We start from the raw sequence: 26,254 nt of genomic DNA, 5'->3' as shown, positions 1-26,254 counted from the left end.
GGCAGACTCTAGTTTTGTTTTTTTTTTCATTTTAAGACTAGGAAAAGAAAAAAAGAACAAAAAAAGCATATATCCCAAACCATATTTTTGAAACACTCACCACCAGCTTCAAACAAAACCAGGCTCACAATCTTCACCCACAAATATATACAGACATGATAAATAGGTAGGACACAACCCCAATAAACCAGCAGGTAACTATTTTCTCTTTTTAATCAGAGTGGTTTGGATGCAGGGAGCAAGAGAGGAAGGAGCGGGGAGACGGCAGTGACATGGATGGCTTTAGTGCAGACAAGGAGAAGAGGGCTGAAAGACCAGCAGGAGAAAGGAGACTTCTGAACTTTTCCGCGTTTTCCAAATGGATGTTCTTGTGCCATAGCAATAAAAAAGCAGCATTTGCGATTATACGTGCAGTCACTTCAAAATGCACCTTCGGGTGGCTCGCTCTGCTTCCTCCCTTTCCTTTATAAAGATATACACAGTGGGATATATATCTCCTATAAAAGGCGGGTGAGTGTACATACGTCAAGTGAATCATTCTGCATTGAGAAGTGTTATCCAAGTTTCACCAAAAGAAAAAAATAGACGTTCCCAAACTTTTTTCAGTAGTTTTCCAGCATCTCTGTAGGCAGCAGAGAGCGCTCGTGCCCCTTTTCTGTGCAAAAGCAAATCCTCTGCCTCTAGAGTTTATTTCACTTTTTTTTAAAAAGAAAAAAAAACAGTCCAGGATTTGCTAATCCCCCTTTACACACAAACCCACAAGGACTCAATGTCTTTTCCTGGGATCTCACGCGTGCTAAACAGACTCGTGGAGCGGGTGAGGACGCAGACTTTCTTCGGACACTCAAGGAAGAACCAAAGCAGAAAACCCAACACAAAATCAACCAAACCCAGGAGCAATCGGGGTGAGAAAACCACATCTGCCATAATCCAACGAAGTTGCCTCGACAAAAAAAAAGTCAGCGGTGAGCAAACACTGGGAGAATCTCGGAGAGGAAGAAGACTTTCCTGCTCTTCCTCGCCAGGAAAGGCGCCGGAAGCCCCAGCCCATGGAACGGGCCAGGGCTGGCAGCAGAGAGGGGACCCCAGCACCAGTGGGGGTCTGCGGGGTGGCTTTTGGGGGGCGTTGAAATGAATTCGTTTCTGAGCCAGAACACTTTAAATGGGAGGGCCGGGAGCGAAGGGGGCGGGGAGGGGGATTAAATATTAGCGGAGAGGGAACGGGGGGTGTTAAAGCATCTGCCCAGATGTCAAACTGAAACCGTGAATACTGTGAGTGCAGCCGAGGTAGATGGAGGAAAAAAAAAACCACGTTACAGTAGGAAACAACCCTTGGAAGATTAAAAAAAACCAAACAACCAACCAAAAAACTTAAAAATGTAAAAGCGGTGGCGTGTTCTGCGTGGGGCCCCAAATCTTCGCCAAACCCTCCCCGGGCGGGGGCGGGAGCAGCTCTGGCGGCCGGGGGAGCGGGGAGGGTCCCCGGCATCACCGGGGGAGCGCGGGCTGGGGGGGACCCAGCATCACCGGGCGAGCGGTCTCGGCATCACCGGGCGAGCGGAGCGGGGGGAGCAGCCCCGGCATCACCGAGCGCCGGCGGAGTATTTGGCCTTGGTGATCAGGTAGAGGACGATGTCCTGGTGGCCCCCGAAGGCAGCGATGTGCAGGGCGCTCCAGCCGTCGCGGTTAGCCAGGCGGATGTCGGCGCCGAACTTGACCAGGAGCTTGACGAGCTCGAGGTTGCCGTCGATGACGGACTGGTGCAGCGCCGTCTGCCCCTCGGGCCCGAAGGAGTTGACGTTGAACTCGCAGTTCGTCATGTTCTGCAGCAGCGACTGCAGCTCCTTGGTGTTGCCGCGCCGCACCGCCTCCTGGAACACCCGCTGGCTGGGGGGCGGCGGCGGCGCCGCGCACGGCGACACCTCACTCTGGCTCATGCCGCCGCCTCGGCCCCGCCGCCCCGCATGGACGGCGACGGCGGCGCCCGCCCGGGCATGCGGCAGCGGGCGGGCGGTGCTGCGGCCGCTACCGGGGCTGGGCTGGGCTGTGCTGGTGCCGCCGCTGCGCCCCGGCCCCGCTGCGCCCCGGCCCGGCCCGGCCCCGCCGCGCTCCTGCGCTCCCGGCTCCGCTGTCCGCGCTCCGCGCCTCTGCAGCGCCCCGGCCCGCGCGCGCCTTTTACCCGCCCTTTTATTTGCATAACAATGGCACATCCGTGACGCGCCGCGGGGGCGGGGCCGTGAGCTGCACGGCCATTGGTCTGACCGGGTGAGGGAGGCGTGGCAGAGGGGAGGACACGCCCCCTCCGCGGGATGAGCGGGACGGCCGCGGGCGGGACCTTGCGAGGGAGGGAGGGGGCGATGGAGGGCGCTCCCGCTTCGCCTTCGCTCGGCTTCGCTCGGCCTGGCTCGGTTCCGTCCGGCCCGGCTCGGCCCGACTCGGCTCCGTCCGGCCCGGCTCGGCTTGGCTCGGCTCCGTCCGGCCCGGCTCGGCTTGGCTCGGCTCCGTCCGGCCCGGCTCGGCTCCGTCCGGCCCGGCTCCGCTTGGCTCGGCTCCGTCCTGCTCGGTCCGGCTCCATCCGGCCTGGCTCGGCCCGGCCCGGCCCGGTTCGGCTGCGTCCAGCCCGGCTCGGCTTGGCCCGGCCCGGTCCGGCTCCATCCGGCCCGGTTCGGCTCCGTCCGGCTCGGCACGGCTCCGTCCGGCCCGGCTCGGCTTGGCTCGGCTCCATCCGGCCCGGCCCGGCCCGGCCAGGCTCGGCTCCGTCCGGCCCGGCCCGGCCCGGCTCCGTCCGGCCCGGCCCGGCCCGGCCCGGCCCGGCCTGGCTCGGCACGGCTCGGCTCGGCACGGCACGGCACGGCACGGCTCGGCCCGACTCGGCTCGGTGCTGCACTCGGCTCTGTCCGGCTCGGCTCGGCTCGGGGCTGCGCTCGGCTCGGCCTGGCTATGCTCGGGGCTGCGCTCGGCCCGGCCCGGCTCGGCTCGGCTCGGATTGCGCTCGGCTCTGCCCGGCTCGGTTCGGCTCGGGGCTGCACTTGGCCCGGCTCGGCCCGGCTCGGCTCGGGGCTGCACTTGGCCCGGCTCGGCCCGGCTCGGCTCGGGGCTGCGCTCGGCTCGGCCCGGCTCGGCCCGGCTCGGCTCGGGGCTGCGCTTGGCTCGGCCCGGCTCTGTCCGGCTCGGCCCGGCTCGGCTCGGCTCGGCCCGGCTCCGCTCGGCTCGGGGCTGCGCTCGGCTCGGCCCGGCTCGGCTCGGCCCGGCTCGGCTCGGGGCTGCGCTCGGCTCTGTCCGGCTCGGTTCGGCTCGGGGCTGCACTTGGCCCGGCTCGGCCCGGCTCGGCTCGGGGCTGCGCTTGGCTCGGCCCGGCTCTGTCCGGCTCGGCCCGGCTCGGCCCGGCTCGGCTCGGCTCGGCCCGGCTCCGCTCGGCTCGGGGCTGCGCTCGGCTCGGCCCGGCTCGGCTCGGCCCGGCTCGGCTCGGGGCTGCGCTCGGCTCCGGCCGGCTCGGTTCGGCTCGGGGCTGCACTTGGCCCGGCTCGGCCCGGCACGGCTCGGGGCTGCCCTTGGCCCGGCTCGGCCCGGCTCGGCTCGGGGCTGCGCTTGGCTCGGCCCGGCTCTGTCCGGCTCGGCCCGGCTCGGCCCGGCTCGGCTCGGCTCGGCCCGGCTCCGCTCGGCTCGGGGCTGCGCTCGGCTCGGCCCGGCTCGGCTCGGCCCGGCTCGGCTCGGGGCTGCGCTCGGCTCTGTCCGGCTCGGTTCGGCTGCACTCGGGCCCCCCCAGCTGGGACCCGCAAGAATGACGGTCCCCAAGGAGCTGCGGTTCCCCCGGTTTTGGGGTGGCACCCTGCTGCTGCTGCGGGTTTGTGTCCCCATGAGCCAACAGGGACGGCTGACGGGGCAGAACGGCGCGTTCAGCTCGCGGGGTCCAGCCCCTCTGCAGGCTCCCAAGGGGGACTGCACCAGGTTTCAGGGACCCACGGGTGAGATTGATTTAAGGGGGAAAACATTTCTTGCCAGCCCTGGAGGGGCTCAATTCAGCTGCCCGGGGCTTTATCAGGGGTCGGACCCGCTGCCCAGCCGATGACCCCGTTCCTGCTGCGGGAGCGCTGGGAGCTGTGGACACCGCAGGGAGGCGGAAAAATGGGGGAAAAATCCCGAAAATAGTGCATCAACCAGAAACGGTGCTGGGGGGACCCTCCTCTTGCCCCTCCCCCCCCCCCCCATCCTGTTCCCGTTTGGTCTCCGGGGAGCAAACGACGGGTCCAGGTGGGAAGCGGCGCTCCCGGGCCAGCTCCCACCGCCTCCCGGGCATTTGGTCGGCAGGAGAAAGCGGGAGGTGAGGGGAGAGAGGAAGGAGCGTGTCATAAACCGAGGTGACAGCAGCCGCGCCGGGGCAGCTGGGTGGCAGGCTGCTGTCACCTGGCACTGCTGGTGTGTCCTTTTGGGGAGGGAAAGGGAGAAATCGGCCAACTGCTAAATTCATCCCCAGCCGATGAAACGTGTCATCAAGGAGTGTCTGTTGCACAGCTGGAGGACAGTGACCTTGAGCTCCGAGTGTAAATTGCCCCACGGCCTGTTCCCCTGGCTTTTCCCAGCAGCTGGTGTAGGCTGTGAACACACCTGCCCCATCTGGGTCCTTCTCATCCCACTCGGATTTAGGCTGTAAGAAGTTGTTGAAGCAGCTCCTCATTCTCCTCCCATAAAGGGTCTGCTTTTCTAAGTAAATTTCTGCGGATAGTTGTTCTCATCCCTATCCCCATTCCTATCCCATTCCCATCTTCACATGCATCCTCATCTCCATGCCCATCTCCCCATCTCCATCCCCATCCACCCTGTCGCCATCTCCATCTCAATCCCCATCCCAATCTCCTCACCCGTGCCATCCGATGTCCATCTCATCCCTGTCTCTATCCCAATTCCATCTGTCTGATTGCTGTCCGGTTGAAACATCTCTGATTGTTTCGCTTCCCCGGGCCAGGGCTCTCCCTGTCACACCTCTCTAATGTGAGGGTGTTCCATCCATCGTTCCCATGGAATAGGAGACACAGGAACACTACTGCTGCTGGGGGCTGCGGACCCCCGCTCTGCTCTCGTGTGCAGCTTCTCCCGGGATGTCCCTGTGCTGCTGGGACACGGCCACTGAGATGGGCTCACGCCTTGAGGCTCTGGGAGTCCGTGCGGGAGCCAGGTTTGCCCGAGGACAGTGAAGAGGAGCCGTCCCCCCGAGGGCCCCGTGCCGGGCAGCAGGCGGTGGCTGTGTCCCCGTGTGTGTGACACACAGCCGTGGTGTGTCACAGGCAGTCACAGTCCGTGGTCACAGCGGCAGTGCCTGTCCCGTGTCCCGCCGGGACGTGCCGAGCCTCACGGTGACTCGGGGCAGCTCCGGGGCCCGGCACAGCCCGGCAGTGCGAACCGGGAGCGCCGCAGCCCCCGCAGCCCGGGCCCGTCCCCAGGCACTAATCCCGGTAAAGCCATCACCACAAAGCTGGAAAAGGGAAGGCAGCGGGGGTCCAGCTTTGCCGGACCTGGCCTGGGTGTCGGGGCTCTGCTTTTCCTGTTTCGCCCTCTCCTTTTTACTCCTCTACTTTTTACTCCCGGGACAGCCGATTTTGTGTCTTTGCTGCACGTATCGTGCGAGGTGTGGGAGCTCTGTGAGCGAGCCGTGGGAGAGTGGGAATTGCTCACACCTCCCCGGTCTGGGGCTTGGCCAGAGTTACATCCTCGCAAGCAAATCTGCATTCGCCAGTGACACTGGTGAGAAAAAGAGCCCGGGCAGGGACCCAGCCATGCAAATGTTCGGGACTGGCAGGTGGGGGCAGGACTCGGCCTGGGAACGGGGCCAGAGAGGGAGAGGAGAGAGAGAAAAAGCAGGGGGAAAAAACGGAAAATAAAAAGACTAATCTGAGAACCCGAATTTTAACTGCAGCTTGTAGCCAGCTCAGTAAGCGGAGAGGAGCCGGCAGCGGTGTGAGGCTGGGCCAGGCTCCCTGCAGAAGCAGTAGTCCCACGCAGGGATTTATTTACCCACTCTCTTCTCAGGCGGGGGGAGGACGTGGCGAGAGGCGGGGAAGGGCCCCGGAGCTGCGATGCCTTAAGCGAATGGTCACGCCGAGAGGCGCGGAACAAATTTCCTCTCCTCGGGAGACGTGATGGCCAAATTTGCCCGTGCCCGTGAGAGCCTGCGGGAGGGAGCAGGGCCGGCTGCCACCGGCTCAGAGCCGCCCCGGGGCTGGGCACGCCGCAGCCTCTTCCAAAAAACCCCAGCGGGTCGTGCCCGTCCCCCCGGCCGCGGCAGCGAGAGCGCAGCCGCCCCCCGAGGCCTCCTCGCAGGGAGCCGGGGGGACGGATCCGGAGCGGGCGGCGAGGGGCGTGCCCCCACTTAATTCATTAAAATGTGTCGGAGAGCGTGGGAAAGACGGGAGCTTTTCTTCCCAGCGCAGAGCCCCGGCGAAAGGCGTGCGAGGGAGAGCGCCCGGCCCGCTCGGCTCCCCGGAGCCGCAGGAGGACCGAGCTGTCCCCCGGCGCTGCCCCTCCCGGCTGCGGGGCACAGCGGCTGCCCGAGCCCCGGGGAACGGCGAGGCTCCGGTGCCGCCGAGCCCCGCGGGGATGCGGGGTGCGGGGATGCGGGGAGCCCACCCGCGGCTGCGGCTGCTTGGTGGGAAAAGTCTCCAATGTGCGGATCCACCTCCGGGGGCAAGAAAAGGGGTCCCTGTACCTGGTGGGGAAGAGCTGGAGGGGGGTCTCAGGGGACACCCGTCCTCTGGGGTCTGAGAGTGGGATTGGCTTTGTGCTCTCCCCGCGACACACCGCACACCAGGAGCCCTCGGTGGCACCCGGACTGTGCCTGGGTGGGCTGGGACCCTGCCAGCCCTGCAGGCAGAGCTCCTGAGGCCAGAGCTGGGGGCTTGCAAGGGAAACCTCGTGCTCTTGTGGTGAGGACATGTGTGGGTGGGTGCCCTGCGTCCTCTGCAGGGAGCACAGCACCACAAGAAAAGGTCTCACAAGTGGTTTGGGAAGTTTTGTGCACAAGGGCATCCTCCTGGGACTCCCACACCACAGGGGCCGCTGCAGGAACACGGTCTGTGGACTGCCACTTCCCACGGATGTCGCTGTAGGTGCTGCTCTGCACGGTCCCTCCCTCCCAGTCTGCGACAAACAGGATTTAAAACCTGGGTGAGACTCAAGCAAGGTCAGAACACTTCACATAGTCATTGTCCTCTGGAGAGCACACAGGCAGGGGTGTCCCTGGGCTGGAGGACACCGTGTTGGGCTGGACAGTTTGGGTTATATTGCTGCAGCTTGGCCTTTAACCGCTCCAGTGCCCCATCTTATCAGTCCTTATCCTGCTGGAAATGCTGCAGCTCTTCTGAGGTAGCCTAAGGTCTCAATGTCTGTCAGCACAAAAATGCTCCTGGAGCAAAAGGCCACCAGCCAGGACATAACTTGGAGCTGGGGAATTCCTGCCCGGTGCCACAGGCAGGGATCTCCAGCTGCACCAGCGTCTCAGTGCTGCCAGGCCATGCCAAGGCATCCCCTTGAGTGGTGTCCCTGTGGCCTCTGAGCACACATCCACCAAACTGCCATGGCTCCAGCCTGAGTTCTGCTAAACTGACACCACCACACGTCCCTGACCTGCTGTGCTGGCATCTGCTTGTGGGGCTTCTGGCCCTGGAAAACTGTGGGGGCATGTGGAGGGACCAAATCCTCACTTTGCAAGTGCTGATAGAGCTGGTTGGAGACACAGACCTTGGTTTTATGTGCCCTGGACCAACCTCCCCACCTTTAGGTCATAATTATCTTGTCCTACATCATCTGAATGAGCTCCAGGATTGAATCCAGTGTCAGTGCAGGGTTTTGGTGCCAGAAAATTGCCATCTCTTGAGACACATGGTTCTTGGGGCCGCTTACCACAGAATCAGACTAGTCTGAGTTGGAAGTGATCTTTAAAACTCATCTTGTCACACCCCCTGCCATGGGCAGGGACACCTTCCACTACCCCATCTTGCTCCAAGCCCCGTCCAACCTGGCTTTGGACACTTCCAGAGGTGGGGCAGCCACAGCTGCTCTGGGCAATCTGCACTGCATGGCCACTCCTTTGTGGTGGCTGCAGGATGGGAATATGTCACCCCAGTGCTCCCACTGCACAGTTCCCCCAGAAGCCTCATTACAGCCCACCAGAGTGTCCTCTGTACCTGCTGACTGCTCCATGGGGACAGCCCTGGGGTCTGAGCAGCCTCGGGGGTAACACAGCCATAGCCCCATGGTGCCTGGTGAGTGATCCTGCCCCGTGGGAGAAGCATTCCTGTGGTGTGGGACAGCACAAGGGCCAGAGCTCACAGCCAGCTCGGGCTAGATCTGTGTCCAAAAACACATTGGTTTGTTTGAAAACTGCAGCCGAGCAACTGGGACCTCAACTGGAGCATCCGGCTGGAGGAGCGGCTCCAGGACGAGGACAGGCAGTGCTACAGCTCCTGTCTTCCTCCTCCTCCTCCTCCTCCTCCTCCTGTGCCTTGCTGCCTGCCTCAGGGACCAACCAGCCCTAGTTCAAGGCACAAAGTCATGCCAGGGAACACTGACCTGATTTCTATGAGCCGGTCAAATATGTGGCGAGGTTTCCGCTCCAGATTACGGGAGGAAGGAAGTTTGCTCGGAAGGGGATGGGGATAAGGTGGGGGAGAAGGGAGGGAAGTGCATTCTTGCCTGATGAGGAACAGTGTTGATACATTAATTTGTAAACTAAAGCTGGCCTGAGCGTCAAACACCTTGTCCCCGTCAAACTCTGAAGGATGTGCGGGAGTACACAAGGAGAGGAGAGGAACTGTCTGACATCCGATGCAGCCTGTGGTTTCCCAGGGCTGAGGGATGGATGCTGCTCAGCCAGATCTCACCCATGATAAAGAGCAATAAAAGCCTTCCTCAGTGCTGTTTTATCCCAGGGTCTCCTCATGATCACATCCTGTCATGCAAAGACAGGAGCTGAGCACAGATGGAGCAGCTGGGGGATCCATGGGCTCTGGAGTGAGGAGCCCACCCAGAGCACCCCTCCCTGCTGGGGCTGCCCTTCCCACACAGGATCAAACAGCTCCATAAAACCAAGGAGGGCTCATTACTGCCCTAATAAATGTTATTTTATTAGTATGACACATACAATGGGATTTTAAAAAATATTTTTTTTTAAGCAGTCAGATAAGGAAACAATATTGTAAGCTGATTAGAAAGCTGCTTTAATTCCCTTTGATATGTATCCACCATTCAAAAGTGGAACATTTACAATTCCTCCTGGATGCACCTCAAGGCTGATCTGATGTGGAATTTGCTGTTGACCTGTCTATGACTGGAGGTGACCTTGCTGCACACTTCCCACCGTGGCACCTGCTGTGGGCAGCAGGAAGGAAGAGGCGCTGTGCCAGGTCCCATCCACGGCCCCTGTCTCCAGGAGCTGGATGGAATCCCCTGGGAGCTGTTTTGTGCCATGTCCACAGGTACTCGCTGGACTCTGCCCTGGGTTGGTGTCCTAGCACAGCCCTGGCTGTAAGCACAAGAGCTCACCCCTGACCTGGGGGAGCTCTCAAGGAGACAAAGTCCTGCAGTTGGCCAGGAGGTGACCAGGGATCAGAGGGAAAGGCACCTTCTAGGCTGCTGTCCCCAGGGGAGGGACAGGGCCGTGTGTCCCCATCTCCTCTGAGCTCCCCTCCACAGTGGAAGCAGCGGCAGACGAATGTGAAACCCCAGCTCTGGAAAACCCAGCAAGCAAAGGCCAGAAGTACCCGTGGGTGCTCAGATGTGCATGTGACAGTTCTCTCTGTGGTGGATCCCGAAATGAGAGCTCCCCCTTCCCCACTTCCAGCCTCTCTCTGGAAACCCAAGGCAAAAAATCTGCTGAGGTTCACCAGGCAGTCCCCACTCCCCAGGGATTCCCTGTGCTTCCCCTCGGCTCGGCTCAGCTCAGCTCGGCTCAGCTCAGCCCGGCTCAGCTCAGCTCAGCCCGGCTCAGCTCAGCTCGGCTCAGCTCAGCTCGGCTCGGCTCAGCTCGGCTCAGCTCAGCTCGGCACAGCTCAGCCCGGCTCAGCTCAGCTCGGCTCAGCTCAGCTCGGCTCAGCTCAGCCCGGCTCAGCTCAGCCCGGCTCAGCTCAGCTCAGCTCAGCTCAGCTCAGCTCAGCTCAGCCCGGCTCAGCTCAGCCCGGCTCAGCTCAGCTCAGGCTCAGCTCAGCCCGGCTCAGCTCAGCTCAGCTCAGCTCAGCCCGGCTCAGCTCAGCCCGGCTCAGCTCAGCCCGGCTCAGCTCAGCTCAGCTCAGCTCAGCTCGGCTCGGCTCAGCTCGGCTCGGCTCAGCTCGGCTCAGTCCGGCTCAGCTCAGCTCGGCTCAGCTCAGCTCGGCTCGGCTCAGCTCAGCTCGGCTCAGCTCAGCTCGGCTCAGCTCAGCTCGGCTCGGCTCGGCTCAGCTCAGCTCAGCTCGGCTCGGCTCGGCTCGGCTCAGCTCAGCTCAGCTCGGCTCGGCTCGGCTCGGCTCGGCTCAGCTCAGCTCAGCTTGGCTCGGCTCATAAACACTCTGTGTGTCTCCAGAGGCCACAAGAACATCCTGAAATTGGGAGACGATGCGTCCAAAATGGGACCCTTCCCAAAACACTTTCCCACAGCGGGTGCAGCAGTAGAAGTCGGTGAGCTCAGCTCTGTCCAGCACGCCGGGGGGGATGGCAGTGACCTGCAGGACCGTGTCCCCTGCCAGCACCGCGCCTGCCCCGCACTGCCCCGTCCCGTCCTCCCGCTGGGCACCGCCAGGCCGGGCTGTGTCACAGGCTGGCACAGTGACATGGCAGCGCTGGCTCCCCGGGCAGCCTGTGGAGAGAGGGGACAGCAGATGAACCATCAGTCACTGGTGTGATGAGGGACCCTTGGGAGGGGCCTGTCATCCTGCAGGGGCCCAGGCTCTGCCCTGCATCCCAGTGGGGAGCATCCTCTGAATCTGGGAGAAGCTGGTTTCCATCCAGCACTGCCTGCCCCGAGCGTGGCACCCGTGCAGCCCTTGCTCCCCGGCACCTCCTGCAGTCCCCGGCCGTGTCTCGGGGTGTGTTCCAGTCTGGGGAAGGGCACCAGTGCCGCCGCTGTTCTGGGAGCACTGGTTTTGCCTCCCTGTCACAGCTCAGGCCAGGCTGCTCTCGGAGCCCCCACCCCCGGGTGTGTGATGGGCCAAACAAACCGCAGGGAAGCCCTCGCTGCTGATTTAATTAGCGACCAACTGCTAATGGCACCCGCGACCCTCCCGGCCAGGCCTAAAATCATCCTGGCCAGCACACGGCACCAGGACACTGGCAGGACGCTGACGGTGTGTGCCTGCAGGGACACTGAGGAATTTGCTCTCTCTCCCAACTGTCCTGCTGCTGGTGGGCAAAGCCAATGGCAGACTCCTCCTCCCCTGCACGGGGGGATGGGAAACCTCCAGCTCCCCCAAACACCCCAATCCCACCCCCCCGAGCCCGTGGGAAAAAGGCAGGCAGGGAGGGAAAGTTCATCCCTTAAAAGCCTGAGGAGAGAAAGGCCGTGATGGTCACCCCGTAGTTTTGCCTTTGCTTGCACCAGCCCCCTCCTAATTGTGGCTCTTCAAAGGATTGAAAATGCTACATCACTTCAAAGTGACCATTTCTGAATGGGAGCTTGTAAAACCCCTTCTCCCCCTCCCACCAAATTCTTCCCAGGGCTTTTGAAGATGCCTGTGCTCCCCTCACCGACAGGGTGAAAGGGCCACCAGACGCCAGGCACAGGATGCCAGGCGGGCACGCGGGAAAACGGAGCTGGGAAAGGCTGGATCCCCCAGAAAATCAGGGGTTTCCAGGGGAAAGGGGGGAGGGGGTTGAGAGATGTTTTTTTCCTCCCCTTTCAGACAGGCAGAGACCTCCCCAGTGGAGCCACAGCTCCCTTGGGACCGCAGCCCAGCTTGCCTGGATGCTGCAGAGCCCGGAGTCACAGCAGAGATGGAGCAAAAGGCATGGGTGCATGGGTGCATGGGGCCACGGGGAGCCCAGAGTGTCCTCCCAGCGTGCCGGGAGCTTGTCAGATCCGTGGCTTCCAGAGCTCTGCGAGGTTCACACCAAAGGCTGGATTCCCACCGCATCCCCACAGAGGAGAAAGGAAAGCGATTCCTTACCAAATCGATTCGAAACACTTCTTGGGAACTAATAATCCCATTATAAAACATCTTGAAAATAAAAACCCCTTCGCCTCTCGCTCACCTCTCCCCCTCTTGGCTGGGTCACCCTGGGGATGACAGAGCCTGGGTGAGGGGCTGAGCCCTGCAGCCCCCAGCCCCCCAAGGCTAAGCACCCCCACGTGAGAGCTGCAGAGCTCCACAGGTAGCAACAGTCACCCCCAGCACTGTCCCCAGCTGGGCAGTGCTTAGTACAAGAGCCATCTCCTCCTGGCCTCACACGTGCTGCCCACTCACGGCCCCTGCCCACCCCTGCTCGCCCGTGGGAATTAATCCCATGGGAACAGCAAAAACTGCTGCTGTTCCCACCATGGTGTCTCATGACCGGCAAACGCTGCTGTGCCCAGGGGAGAGGGGATGCTGCAGGATCTCCATTCTCATTTCTGCCTAAGGTTCTTTCCTGAGCTGAGCAAAGCCACTCTCAGTGGTGGGATTCCACCACTTCTGCATGCACTTGTCACCTCTGCAGCAGCCCTGTGTTGTGCTCAAGCCCCTGCTGTATGCCCCAGGGAGGGGTGGGACAGAGCAGGATCGGGGCAAACCTCCTTTGAACCTGTGCCCGTTCCCCTTTCCCAGCCTACACAGCCCTGATTTGGCTGGGAGCAACCTGTCCCCGCTGTGTGAGCCCTGGGCACCCCCAGGGTTTCAGTGTCAGGGTGGTAGCAAACAACTTCCCCAGGAGTCAGGTACTTCTGCCCAAAATCCTGCCCCACAGGCCCTGTTTCTAGCCCAGGTCCCTCTGTGTCACCCCAGCCCAAACCAAGGCCTTGGGGCGAGGAGCTGGGTGCCTGTCCCAGCTGGCTCAGGCAAGAACCAGCAGCTTCTGCTGCCTCTGGAGAGGCTGCGGGTCTGGCAGCCCTGTGACAGCCCTGAGCCCTGTGACAGCCCTGAGCCCTGAGTCCTGAGCCCTGTGCCAGCCCTGTGCCAGCCTCGAGCTCTGTGCCCTGAGCCCTGAGCCCTGAGCCCTGAGCCCTGAGCCCTGTGCCAGCCTCGAGCTCTGTGCCCTGAGCCCTGAGCCCTGAGCCCTGTGCCAGCCCTGTGCCAGCCTCGAGCTCTGTGCCCTGAGCCCTGAGTCCTGAGCCCTGTGCCAGCCCTGTGCCAGCCTCGAGCTCTGTGCCCTGAGCCCTGAGCCCTGTGCCAGCCTCGAGCTCTGTGCCCTCCACAGCCAGAGCATCACAACCGCGTGCGGGGCTCGGCCACAGCCGGGGCTGGGGCTTTGGGAGAAATTCACAGCTCTGTCGAGGCTTTGCACAAGGCTGAACACAGACCTGGGAGCATTCTTGGAGTACAAAGGTGCATGGGAAACCTCGGCGAGGTGAGAGATCAGCCTGATAAGAGGAGTTACGAGCCTGAGAAATGTGCTGATTGCAGGGCACTGAAGATGCCTGGTTATCTTTTCCTCCTTGATAAGACAGATAAGCAAAGGACAAAGAACCCGGGATTGTGCAACCTGGGCTGCAGCGGCCCGGCCATGATCTTAAGATGTTCCCAGGGTGGAGGAGGGAGGATGAGCTCAAGCAAGAGGCAGCTGCAGCTGCTCGCATCTCCCCGCGCCGCTGTGAGGAGAGCCCTGGCAGCCCCTGCAGCGGTGCCCGGCTCTGAACGGCCCCAGCTCCTTCCCGGGGCACAGAGCCCCTGCCAGCCGGCACAGCAGAGCTCTGCAAACCGGCACAGCTGTCACCGCCTCCCCGCCCTGCTTTTCCCTGTTATTCTGTTCTACCCTGGACAAAAGAGAGCCTAAATGCAAGAGGTTGCCGAAGGGGGCAGGAGATGCCCTGGATCCACGGGGACAACCCCTCAGGAACCCATCTCCTTCCCGTGCAGAAGTGTTCAGAGTAGCCTAAGGCAATGGGGGTGCCTTGGCCCCCAGACTGAGTCTGGTACGAGGAAATGAGGATCCATGGGTGCAAGAACACTCAGAACAGCACAGGGATCTGTCTCAGCACATCTCTCTTTCCCACATGGCAACAAGACAGGTGTGATGCTCACAGCAAAGCCAAATACTGTAGCTGAGGGAAGCCTCCAGCCGTGGGGCTTTGGGCATGCAGGGACTCTTCCATCAGAGCTCCTGGCTCAGGGGAGTGGGTCCCACCAGCCCATGCCCTCCCCACCAGTGAGGTGGCTGTAGAGCAGGGATTGTCCTGCTGCCACCCCAGCCTGGAGTCGCTGCCCAGCCCTCCCCACACCGGGCTCTGCTGCTCCTCCTCCCGCCTGCCTGCAGCTGTCCCTGCCGGCTTTTCCCCAGGCTTCGGGTGGAGCCCAGAGCTGAGAAGGAAAGAAAGCCCAAGTCACAGGTCAGGCTGGCAGGGGCCGGGTGGGTGCCCGAGCTGCCCGATGCCATCGTGCCACCCATTGCAGGGACACCTCCAGCCACCCCCAGGGCCACTGGGACTTTCCTCGCACCTGTGTCCAGAGCCCCAGCATGGGAGTGGAGCCTCCACTGAGCTTGGTCAGCACCACAGACCCAAATGTAGCACGACCCATTGTTTTCATGTTCTGCAGCACATTTTAGATGGTGAGGGGGGATTTTACAATTTAAAAAATCTTCACGTCTCCACCACTCCCCTGGGGATGCTGTGGCCCCTTCTGTCCCTGCCTACCCCGGGGCAGAGGATGTTCCCTGCAGGACGAGTCCCTGACAAGGTCATGAGTGGCACGGCCAGCACAGGGGTCCCTCCTGCTCCTTCCCCGTGAACCCTCTCCAGGTCCTGGGGGACACGGCAGGACACTGCACGGCCCGGTGGGGACACGGGCTGCTGCAAATGGGGTGTAAAGAGTGGAGCAAGGTGGTCCCTGGAGAGTCTGTGGAGGAGCCACGGTGCTGTGTGAGACCCTCCCACTCCATCGACCTCATCCCGAAGGGGGAAGGGGAAACGGCTCCGAACACAAAGCGCAGCACTTCTATTTCCCATACTCTGAAACTGGCTGAACTGGCCCGTCTGGTCGCTGGGTACACACGCAGAGGGTGCCCTCAGCAGAGGAACCGCTGGGAGGATGTCCCGGCCTCTGGGGGAGCGCAGCACTCACTCCCAGGCTGCCGGCACCATGGGAAAAGCGGCCCCACCGCGTTCCTCATGCCCAGATCCACACGGGCAGCTCCCAGCAGAGCCACAGCGGCCAGGAGCGCCCGGGGAAGGGATGCACGAAGGGCTGCGGGCAGAGCCGGGCTGGCCTGGAGCAGCACCACGGCACATTCCCATTGCAGTGTGCCTGCCATGGGTGCGGTTTGACACCAAAATGTGTCTCCTGTGGCAGGGGGTGTGTGTGGGTCAATGGGCACGGCACGGAGGAGCCTGGCTGGGCAGGCGGCACTGCCTCACCTCCGGCAGCCTCACCTGGTTCGAGAGGCACCGGGCAGGTGAGGAAGGCACCGTGAGCAGCCCCGGCCAGGAGGCATTTCACCACCCAAGCTGTTTTTCACGTTCGGGTGATGATGGCCTCAGGCTGTCACTTGAGCTCCTGTTGGCATGTCACCAACACCCCGGGCTGGGCAATCCCGTGCACAGCCCTGTGTCTTACACAGGACAGGACAGCCCGAGACATAAACCGGATTTGGAAGAGCTCTGTGGGTCTGCACCCCGAGGCAGGGTTGATGGCAGGGGACCCTGATCCCCCCCTGAGAAACCCCCAGGCCCAGGGGAATCGTCCTGCTCTGTCCAGGGCAGTGAGTCCCAGGGAAGGGCACAGGAGGGGGGATCACACCCAGCTGTGGGCACCCACCCACTCACCTGCACTGTGCTCCCCTGAGATTTGTCTGCTGCCCTCCGCCAGCTGCCTCATCCTCTCCCGTGAGACCTTCAGGTACTTGTTGCAATTGCACACCTGAGAGAAGAGAGAGGGGGAGGTCATTGAGGTGGCCACCGAGCCCCCCAGGCACCTCCTGCCTGCCCAGGGCACAAACCCGTGCTGGGCACGCCTGGCACAGCTTGGGCAGCCCCCATCACCTGCACCACAGCAGGGAAACCAGCCTGTCCCACCGAGCAAGGACAGGCACCAGCCACAAACCCAGGAACCCCTCCAGGAGTGTCCCCTCTGTGTGTGGTCAGCCACATGTCCAGCCAGGCTGCCAGCACTGCTGCCCACCCTGGCTCCCTGGCCAGAAAACACCAGCAACAGGCTGCCTTAAAGCATCAAGCAGACACCCAAAGTTCGAAAGTTTGGTCTGTCTTGTTTGACAGAGGCTGGGGAGGGTGGCTGTGGACCCTAAAACACTCTGCTCTCATATGGCTCCGCTTGTCTGGGCTCTGCTGCAGCACTGCGAACACTGAGTCACACTTTGTACCCCACCTTTTGCTTCCCAAAATGTACCCAGACGGGTCTGTGAGTGCCCACATGTGCCAGCTGCTGGACCCCAAGGAGCTCCCCAGATCCCACTGCCAAGGAGCACCCAGGGATGGTGCCTGGGGCTGAGCACAGGGTGCAGCTGGCAGCCAAACACTTGTCCAGTCCTCGGGGCAGTGCAGTGCCCCATGTCCCCATGTCCCCATGGCAGTGGGGCGCAGGGCAGCCACGGGCACACCTCGGAGGAGGAGGAGCAGCCCTGCCTTTCTCACGCTGGGGAAGCCCGTGCCAGCACATGCTTAGTCACTGGTAAATCCCAGCCGAGATCTGCTCTGCCCTCTGTGAAATGGATCTTGGCTGCACCCCCGCTGAAGCAATCCGGGCTCGGGAGCCATGGCGGGCTCGCTTTCCCACGGCTCCCGTGTGAATCACCGGCTGCCGAGCCCCGCACACCGCCGTGTCCCCGCTCCTGTCCCCGCTCCTGTCCCCGCTCCTGTCCCCTCTCCTGTCCCCTCTCCTGTCCCCTCTCCTGTCCCCGCTCCCGTCCCCGCTCCTGTCCCCACTCCTGTCCCCGCTCCCGTCCCCGCTCCTGTCCCCTCTCCTGTCCCCTCTCCTGTCCCCTCTCCTGTCCCCGCTCCCGTCCCCGCTCCTGTCCCCACTCCTGTCCCCGCTCCCGTCCCCGCTCCTGTCCCCTCTCCTGTCCCCGCTCCCGTCCCCGCTCCTGTCCCCCCTCCTGTCCCCCCCCCCCTCCCCTCTCCTTTCCCCTCTCCTGTCCCCTCTCCTGTCCCCACTCCTGTCCCTGCTCCTGTCCCCGCTCCCGTCCCCGCTCCTGTCCCCTCTCCTGTCCCCGCTCCTGTCCCCTCTCCTGTCCCCACTCCTGTCCCTGCTCCTGTCCCCGCTCCCGTCCCCGCTCCTGTCCCCTCTCCTGTCCCCTCTCCTGTCCCCTCTCCCGTCCCCGCTCCCGTCCCCGCTCCTGTCTCCGCTCCCGGCCCGGGGGCTGCTCTGCAACTCAGGCTCCCTGGCCTGGGGGACACGACTGGAACACGTCCCCACGTCCCCAGGCTCCGCTGCCACCTCCGTGCCAAGGATGAGGAGCAGGTGCAGCTCACCTCAGACGAAGCCGTGGTCCCCACTGCAGCCCCTCACTGCTGTCCCCTGTCCCTGTCAGCGCATCCTGCCCAGGTGCTGCCCCCCGTGTGGGGCACTGTCACCCCCACAGCCACGTGTCCCTGCCCAGGACCTCAGGCCAGCGTCCACAGGGACACTGCAGCCCGGCCAGCTCTGTGCTGTCACCACCAAGGGCATCACCTGGGGATTAGGAGTGATGGCACTGCACTGAGACCGTGCTGCTGTCACTGGGTCTGTGGTCCCTGAGCCCAGCGAGGTGCTCGTCCCCAGCCCTCCTGCACTGAGACTCTCCCTGTGCCACCAAGGAGGACGAGGCAGGTGAAATGTCCTTTTGCAATGCTGCCAGCCCAGCTGGCGCCCTGTTTTTGTTTAGGATGATCCCTGCCTCTCCCTGCCCTCCCGGCTGGGGATTTCAGCAGCACTGACACACGAACCTCCCAGGACTCGAGGGACTGGATGCTTGAGCCTGGAGCTGCAGGGCCACCTCAGCATCCCATCCTCTTACTGCACCTCCACCTTCAGCTGAGAAGCTGAAAGAAAACTCAAGATCAGCAGGAGCCAAACCTTTGGTGACTCCAAAAGGGCTGCAGAAGTCAGTGTGAGCTTGGCTAAGGCTGGTAGCGTGAGCTCAGGTAGACACAGGTTGGTACCCAAAACACGTGGAAGATGAGCAGTTCAGACAGCACTGGAGTTAGTTTTGCTCCTTCCTTTGGTACATCTAAAAGCTGCAAAAAGTGCTTTGAGTCACCTTGGTGATGCTGACCTCGCCCAGAGGAGCCACCCTGGAGCGGCCTCTGGGCCTTGGGGCTCCTTCCACCTGCTCTGCTGACAAACATCACAGGCCAGCGTCACTGAGGGGTCTTGGCAGGGGTTTCACTGGTGAGACACAGCTCTCTGCCTGGAGAGAGCTGCTGTAAAGGACAGCAGTGCCCACTGTGGACTCTTTGGGGCGATTCAGGGCAGCTCATGTCAGGACAATTCCTTGGGTGTCTTCTGTTCGCTGTATCACAGGACTACTCAACAGCCACCTGCAGTGATATCCCTTTTCCTACTCACCGCCTACCCTCTCCTCTTTCTCCCTCTCTCCAAGATGGATATCATCCGGTGAAAGGGCCACTCCTCTGGATGAAGGTTGCAACCCTCACTTTGGTTGTGAAAGAACAGCCCTTGAGCATCCAGGAGTTTCTTTCAGGGACTTATTGAGACTTGAAACCTCCCCAGATTGCAGGATGGCCAGGCTTAGCACAGGCTGCCCTCTACTGCCTCCAAGGCCAGGAGTTATGGATCTGCCTTCACACATCTGCTGCCTACAGCCCAAAACACAGTGCCCAGGATGGTGGGAGATGGTGGGGAGGGCAGAGAAAGAAAACCAGGTAATGACCCAGCAGATGTGAAGCAGAGGTCAGGATCTGACCATGCTCATTTCTCCACGTGTCTGTTTTCTCACATTTTTCCCAAGTGACTTCAGCTGCCCTTGCTGCACCCACAGCTCTGACCTTCAGACACTCTTCTCTTCCTGCAGCAATGCCCTGTAGCACCTTCAAGGTCCTTGCAGTAAGAGCAGAAACTCGGCGACTCAGCCCACTGGAGATCTCCACACCCTGTGGGTGCAAGGGCCACCTCCGAGTGCAGTGCTGGGGACAGCCAGCTCTCCGAGGGGGTTTTCAGAGGGCAGCTGGCTGGGCCATTTCCCTTCCCCTCTGTGCCAAGAGCTTTCCTCGGTGATCTGATCACCAGAGCCTGGGAATCACACAGGCGCACGTCGCTGCTCTGCTGCAATGGTCCAGGGCCTGTCCTTGGGTACTGCAAACCCCCAGCAGCAGAGGAGATGCTGGCTGTGTCTCTGGTACTTCCAGAGAGCAGAGGCTGTGCATGCACACCACGGCCCCGAGTGCCCGCAGCAGCAGGGCAGCCCTGCCAGGGCTGGGAGCTGGGCTGCGGCGCTCCCACGGAAATGCAGCCCGGGCATCCTCTGCCAAACCTGCCTGCACATCCAGCAGCAGAGGATTTATGGCCATCTGAGCTCAGTAACCTGCTGCCAGTGGAAACACGGGTCTGCCAGTGGGATCCTGGCATCAGGGGCTGTTTGGTTCACAAAGAGGGAAGGGCTCTCTGTTTATTGAATCATTAACATCACTTCCCTCGCTGCCAGCCAGGTACTCCGAGAGGTCTCTTAGGCAAGTGCTGACCCAGCCCAACCCTGCTAAGCTGGTAAGATGACATGGATCCCATGCCAGCCTGGAACTGCGTTCCCACTGCTTTCTCTGCTCCTGCTTTGCTATTAGTCATCTGTTTCTGGAAGGTTTCTCATGCATAATAAAGCGTTTCAACACTTGCATAATCCAATTCTTCTCATCAGGAGTGACCTGCTGTGTTTCCCAACACTTTCCCTAGGCAGTGCTTCCAACTGCCACGAAATATGGAGTTAAATCATGAAGTTTTCTATCCCCCTCGAGGCAAAAGGTGTGGGAAATTGAACAGATAAGAATGCCTTTAATTAGTATCATTTGCATAAGCTCTGGGAAAGGCTCACCTGACAGCTACAAGGGCCTTGCTTGTCTGGGAGCATCAGCCATGGCTGAAGTGGGCAGATCAGCGGAGCTCCTCTGGCGGGGGGACAGTGAGAGGCAGGGGGACAGAGCCCTGGTGGTTCCATGGGTAGCCCAGCTCCTGCTGGCTCCTCTTTGGGACCCCCCAGCTCCCACTGGCTTCTTGTCAGAGCACCTTCTCCATTCCCACCTCCCAGTCTGCAGCTGCTCTGAGCAAAGGCTGCTGGGCTGGGGTGAAGAGCAGGGCTGGGAGGAGAGGAGAGGAAGCACAGGCACATCCCTGGATGAGGTGTGGGAGCTGTGGAGCGGGCTCAGCATGCAGCAGGATGGGAGCAGGCTCTGTGGCCTCTGCTTTTCTCTCCCCACTCTGCACTCGCGCTCCCTCGGGCGCAGACACTGCTGGTCCCCAACCACAAACCCCATCCCGCTGCTGTCACTGCCAGGGGTGACAACAAAAGCCCTTTTCAGTACCTCAAGGCCTTTGCAGCGATGAGAATCTCACCCCACACTACACCTAAACCCACATGCAAAGCTGAATTTCCCAGAGGAAAAAAAATTATGCTCAACATGCCTCCCACCACATTCATCCCCGCTTGGATCCCTCCAGCTGCCTCTCAGCCACCTCAAGCCTCACTTGCTCATCTTCCCTCCCAGCTGGGCTCAGCACCCCAAAAAGCTGAAGCTTCCACAGCACCCTTGACCCAACCTGTGGCCACGAGCCCTGTTCATACAGCACCCAGCACCAGGTGCTGCTCTGGGACACGCTCACGGTGAGTTTAATAACAAATCAAACCAGTACCAACTGCCTCCTCACAGGTGAGGCAGTGTCCCTGAAGACTTGGCTTTAGGGTGAGCTGTGTGCCAGGAGCTGCCAGGGCCGGGGTGTGAGCTGTCCCTTCCCTGACTGCGCTGCCTCTGCTCCTCCAGCCCTATGCCAGCACCTTCCTGCCTTGTAAATGTGCTTTAAATCATCCAGCCCTGGGGTGAGGGTTAGCCCTTCCTGGGGGTGCAAACCTGTTTCATGCAGCTCCAGGACACCCACCTCCTGCTGCAGTCTGCTCCAGAGCCCATGCCACAGCAGGAGAAGGGTTAATTTGCCCAGCTCCCTGCAATGCAGCTCATTGCTGTTCCTCTTTATCGAGCTACTGAGTTTTTTCCAGCTGAGAGCTCAGCTCTTGATCAGAGGATGCCAGAGGCTGATGAACCTCAGAGCTGGGAAAAAGTCTCCAAATCAAGCTCTGGAATTGCCCAGCACTGGGAACAGAGTGAGGTTCCACATCCTGTCAGCTCATATTCCAAAACTAAAATGCAGGTGGAAATCTGGCTACCAAGCAACCCCAGGCCTTTATGAGCATCATGTTTTGGCACCAGAAGTAGAAGGGGTCATGGAGATACATTTTCTGCCCTTGAGAATCAGAACCCTGGAAACTGCGAAGGGCTGAAGCTTTTCTCTGTCTAGAGGATCCCATGCTCAGGTCACTGACAGCAGCACTGCTCTGCCTTGCTGCCCATGCTGGGAGCTGGGTTCCTGCCTGAGCCAGGCCCCACGAATCCCCAGGGCAGCCCATGAAACCTCTTCCCTGCTGCACCTTCCCCTGGACATGCAGCCAAGCTGGGGGCTCTGTCCTCTGCTCCCAGGGCTGGACAAGCTTCAGGAAATTATCTTTACTGTGGATTAAGCAACAGCCACCCTTATTCTGGCTCCTTCTGGCTTTCCCTGGCAGCTGTCTTCCCTCTGACTGAGCTTCTGGGTCTGGCTGTGTAATGTATGTCAGGAGCTTGTCCCCCTGCCCTGTGCTGAGCCCTCGGAGCTGGGCCTGGCTGGAAGCTGTACCCTCAGCTCTCTGCTTTTCCCCAGAGCAGTTTTCAGCCCTGTACAAGTGGCCAGGGCCACCCTGGGCCAGGTGGCTGCCCAGCTCTGCTCCTCCATGGTCCCTGAGCATCCTGCTGCCCTCTGCTCTGCCTTCCCTGGGCAGGGCTGGGGCTGCTTCCCCAGGCCAGCACTGCAGCTGAGGGGGTGAGGGTGTGCAGGCAGAGGCAGAACTGGGGAAGTTGGGCTCATGTTTCAGCTTCTATTTTTATCTGGGAACCCAAGTCTGCTATGCAGAGGCCCCCGGGGGACACACTGCCTTCCCCAGCTGGAGCCAGATACCATCGGAGCACTACCTGCCCTTCCCTGTCACTGTGCCAGACCTCCCGCTGGAGGACAGCATCACCCGAGGCACTGGGACATCCTCCTGGCTCCTGCTGTGCTGTGGCAGGAGGGAAGGACTGGGGAGCAGCTCTGCAGGCCAGCTCCCCTTGTCTCCAGCTGCTCCGAGGCTGGGAACGCTTCACTCCAGCGCTGTCTGCCAGAAGAGCCCTGGCACACTCTCACCGGCCAGGTGGGCAGCCAGGTGTCGGTGTCCCTTGTCAGGCTGAGCGAGAGGGATGCTCAGGGCCTGGGGTCACACCTGCAGCCCCCAGCCCAGCAGGAGCTCTGCAGAACCCCGTGCTGAGCTTGTGAGCCCATCCCTTCCCATCTGTTAAACCAAATAAACCTGACTTAGTGGCCAGGGCTGCAGGAAAACGGGAACTTGGGCAGCCCCAGCCTGAGCAGCTCGTGTGTAGCTGCAGGCTGCCCAGGGCAGAGCTTTGCTTATGGAGCTGCTCCCAGCATGGGAACACCAGGAGCCCAGCCCCTGGTCCTGGGCAATGCCAGAGAGCCAGGGGGCACAGCTGGGAGGAGGTGAGCCCCATCCTGGTGGGCAGCACCTGCTGCTTTAACCGGGGGGGAGAGCAGGAGCTGCTGCAGAAAACGGGAATATTAAAAATACAAAAAAAAAAAAAAAAGCGTGAGAAAGGAAACCTGAGCGAGGCCTGGAGCAATCTACCCAATCCAGCGGAAACAATGGCCCAGGAAGAAAAACCAGTTCCTACACATAAGGTAGAATAGGCTGGGAACGCTGGAGGAGGGGCAGGAGGCTCCCAGCACAAACAAGCCGGGTTTTATGCGGCTGCCCGGGGCACGGTGCCCCTTCCCAGCCTGGGGACCCCTAATCCTGCTGGGCTGGGCTGGGCTGGGCTGGGCTGCATTCAGCACCCAAACTGGGCTCAGCTCCCCGGTTTAACTCAGCTGGGCTCAGCATCCAGGCTGGGATCAGCCACTGGTCTGAGACGAGACCTGAAAATGGGATTAGAACAGTTTTTCCCTGGATTAACCCACATTTGGATATTAGCTCTCAGACTGGGCTCACATCCAGGCAGGTTTACTCCAGGATGGGCTCATCTCCAGACTAAGCTCACCCCCAGGTTGGCCTGATCCTCGAACTGAGCTCAGGGTGAGCTCATCCCCAGGCAGGGCTGAGCCCCAGGGCTGAGCTCACCTCAAAGGGCTGCAGAGCACACGGAGCTGCTGGCACAGGGGTTCTGCACAGGTGCCCTTCAGGGCAGTGCCACTGCTGCCAGCTCGGCCAGCTCCTCAGCTGGAAAGCCCAGCTGGACAAACCAGCTCCAGCATGGTCCAGAGGCTGGTCCCTGACCCAGCCATGGACACTGGGACTGGATCCATCCTCTTGGCTGTGTGGCAACGGTTGGGATGTGCCAGGGGGTTGTGTTCCCCACAGCTGGGAGGGCTGAATGGTTTCATTTTGAAGCAGAATCTTAAACTCTTAAAATCAAAACCACCATCACAATTCTCACCATGAGCAGTCTGGCTGTGCCACTGCTGGAGGAGGTGTTTGGGCCCCCAGCCCTGCCTTCACTACTGAGGCTGAGGACAGATGGTGTCCCCAGAATATGGGCCACTGATTTATCCTGGCCTGGCAGCAATTCTCACTTTGGGGATGGTCCTGTTGTACTCAGAAAACTGTTACCTCCTGGGCACAAAGAGTGAAGGGAGGCAGCCAGAGAGAAAAGGCAGATCCCACCCTGACAGGTCCAAAAGGGCTGCAGCACCCCGTGCTTGGCCAGGAGGACTCTGGGAACAAACTGGGGCTCAGGAGGTACCATGGAGTGTGCCACACTGGTGGGCACATCCCTGAGCTGAGGACTCCCAGGACCCCTCAGGCCCTTACTCCCCACGTTCCCAGCCTGATGCCCCCCAGATGTTTCAATGTGGCCCCGGTGTGTTGGTGCCATGTGAGGTCACCATGGTGTGATGGGGGGCCCAACCCTGCCACAGCCCCTCAGCACAGCAGCAGGGGCTGCAGGGAGTGATCTACAGCACCACAGGCTTGTGTCACACACAAAGAAAAGGTAAAAAGGGGCAATAATGTACAAATGTGGCACTTTTTTAGGCTCTTGCTGGGCCCAAGGGACTTGCTGTCTGTTGTTTCAGTGGCCAAGTGGAGGAGGCAAAGCTGGGGCAGATGGCAGGAGTGATCTGACCCTGCCACGCCTGGCTTTGCCCTTTCCCTGACAGACAGGACGTGGGCAGGTGAGCGGTGGCAGAACCGTAATTTCACCCGCAGAGAAAAATACCTGCGAGTGGAAAGTGCTGATGGGCAATTTGTGGGGGTGAAGCTGGGGAAGCAATGCTTCATTCCTCACATTCCTCTCCAGCTTCCTTGGGATGGTGGCTGTGCTTCCCAGGGCCCTCCCAGTGCCCAGGGGGTGATGGAGAGGGCTGAGGATCCTGTCCTGCCACCTTGCTGGGCAGGGCTGGGCATCTTCCCCTCCTTCCCCATTGTGGGGGCACAGGAATGGGACTGAGGTCTGAGTCCTGCTGGGGTCTGTGAAATGAAATCTGTGATCAGTGTGGGCTGAAACAGCTGGGTGAGGGACCCTGACAGGCACCGATGTGCCCCCAGGTCCCATCCTGCTGCACCCCGGGGTCCTGCCACGTGCCTGGCCAGCACATGGCCTGCCTGTGGCCACACCAGAGCAGGGCACCTCGGGCTCATGCCAGCATCCCAGCACAGAGGGATGTCCTCTCCTGCAGACACCTCCCCGTGTCCCCTCTACACCTCCCTGTCCCCCGTCCTGCAGCAGCACCCCGGAGCACCGAGGAAGGGCTGTTCCCATCCCCAGCTCCCTCCTGGGCACCACGAGGGCACTGTGCCAGCAGCTGATGGGAAAGTTCAGGGTCGGGGCGAGCAGGGGAGGGCTCATAAAGGGCTCTTTGTGCCGCAGGTCTCCCCCAGCTCTGCGTACGGAGCCCGCGGCTCCGCAGCAAAATGCAGCCCAGAAATATGACAAGACATCTTTTTCCCAGGCTGCTGTTAAACTCTAATTAAACATTTCAGCACACTCGAGCGAGGAAATGTCTGCTTCTCGGGCCTGGGCCATCCCAGCTGGAAACCATCCCCTCTGCTGCGACTGGGCTGGCACAGCTTGACCCAGAAAAATTCCTCTTGGGCGTGGGGATGGTGTGAACCCCCACACCAGAGGGGACAACCCTCTCCTCTTCAGCCCCTCCGTGCCAGCATGGGTCCGCTGCTGCCTCCCACTCTGGAGGAAGCATCCAGGCTGGAACAGCTGGAGAAGGGGGAGTGCAGACAGGTCCATCATGTCCCCACCGTGGGAGCTCCCTGTACCTGCTGGGGCAGCAAGAGATGCTGTCAGAAAATCTAGTGAGGTTAGAATTGTCATCCTGCTACTTTAAAGAATGAAAGAAAAAGAAAATAGCACAAAAGAGCTGAGCAGGGAAGTCAGGAGGTTCCAGGAGTGAGGTGCCCTGTAAGGCAACAGTCTGGGGCACAGCAGCTTGGAGACCCCCTAAAATCACCTGGGTGCTCAGGGTGGGTCTCCTGGCAGCAAACTGGCACAGCTCTCCGCATTATTAAACACTGACTTTGGCCATTAAGTGCATCAATTCCTCACCACCTTGTTTCTAGCACGCACAGACCAGATGCCAAAATATCCCACCCCTGGTGCTCTGACCCAGCCTCATGGAGGAGACACGGTGGCACTGAACTACTGCTCTGAGCCCTTGTCCCACCTGAGCACAGCCCAGTGGCAACAGCACACCAGGGACAGGCTGTGCTGGGGGCTGGGGAGCTGCTGCTTTCCCCTGGGCAACCTCAGCATCAGAAGCAGGTCACCCAGGAAAGGACTGCTCCAAAAATGTGTCATTTCTGACATCAGTAAGTGCTGGGGCCTGAGAGTGTCTGCCCTGAGACTCAGAGCAGT

The 26,254-nt window shown here is 61.0% G+C and overlaps 2 protein-coding genes across 2 annotated transcripts in view; both read right to left on the bottom strand.

Annotated features, from left to right (window-relative positions):
• Nucleotides 1–198: 198 nt before the first annotated feature.
• NRARP (NOTCH regulated ankyrin repeat protein) lies at nucleotides 199–1,954 on the bottom strand. Its single transcript, XM_005527139.3, has one exon. It carries the CDS (start codon nucleotides 1,935–1,937, stop codon nucleotides 1,584–1,586), a length of 354 nt encoding a protein of 117 aa, XP_005527196.1. The 5' UTR covers nucleotides 1,938–1,954; the 3' UTR covers nucleotides 199–1,583.
• An 8,542-nt stretch (nucleotides 1,955–10,496) lies between these two features.
• Nucleotides 10,497–26,254, bottom strand: part of EXD3 (exonuclease 3'-5' domain containing 3) — a 194,101-nt gene continuing 178,343 nt past the window's right edge. Inside the window, exons 21-22 of the mRNA XM_005527312.3 lie at nucleotides 15,914–16,007; nucleotides 10,497–10,819 (exon numbers count right to left, since the gene is read on the bottom strand). Of these exons, the coding sequence (XP_005527369.2) occupies nucleotides 10,497–10,819; nucleotides 15,914–16,007 (417 nt within the window). The remainder of the gene's footprint in view (nucleotides 10,820–15,913; nucleotides 16,008–26,254) is intronic.

The sequence above is a fragment of the Pseudopodoces humilis genome, chromosome 22 (assembly GCF_049639895.1).
Source record: "Pseudopodoces humilis isolate 2021_Gansu_Grassland_sample_001 chromosome 22, ASM4963989v1, whole genome shotgun sequence".
In the NCBI taxonomy this organism is placed as follows: domain Eukaryota; kingdom Metazoa; phylum Chordata; class Aves; order Passeriformes; family Paridae; genus Pseudopodoces; species Pseudopodoces humilis.
Note: the sequence above shows the minus strand (reverse complement) of the source record. Positions and strands in the feature narration are given on the sequence as shown.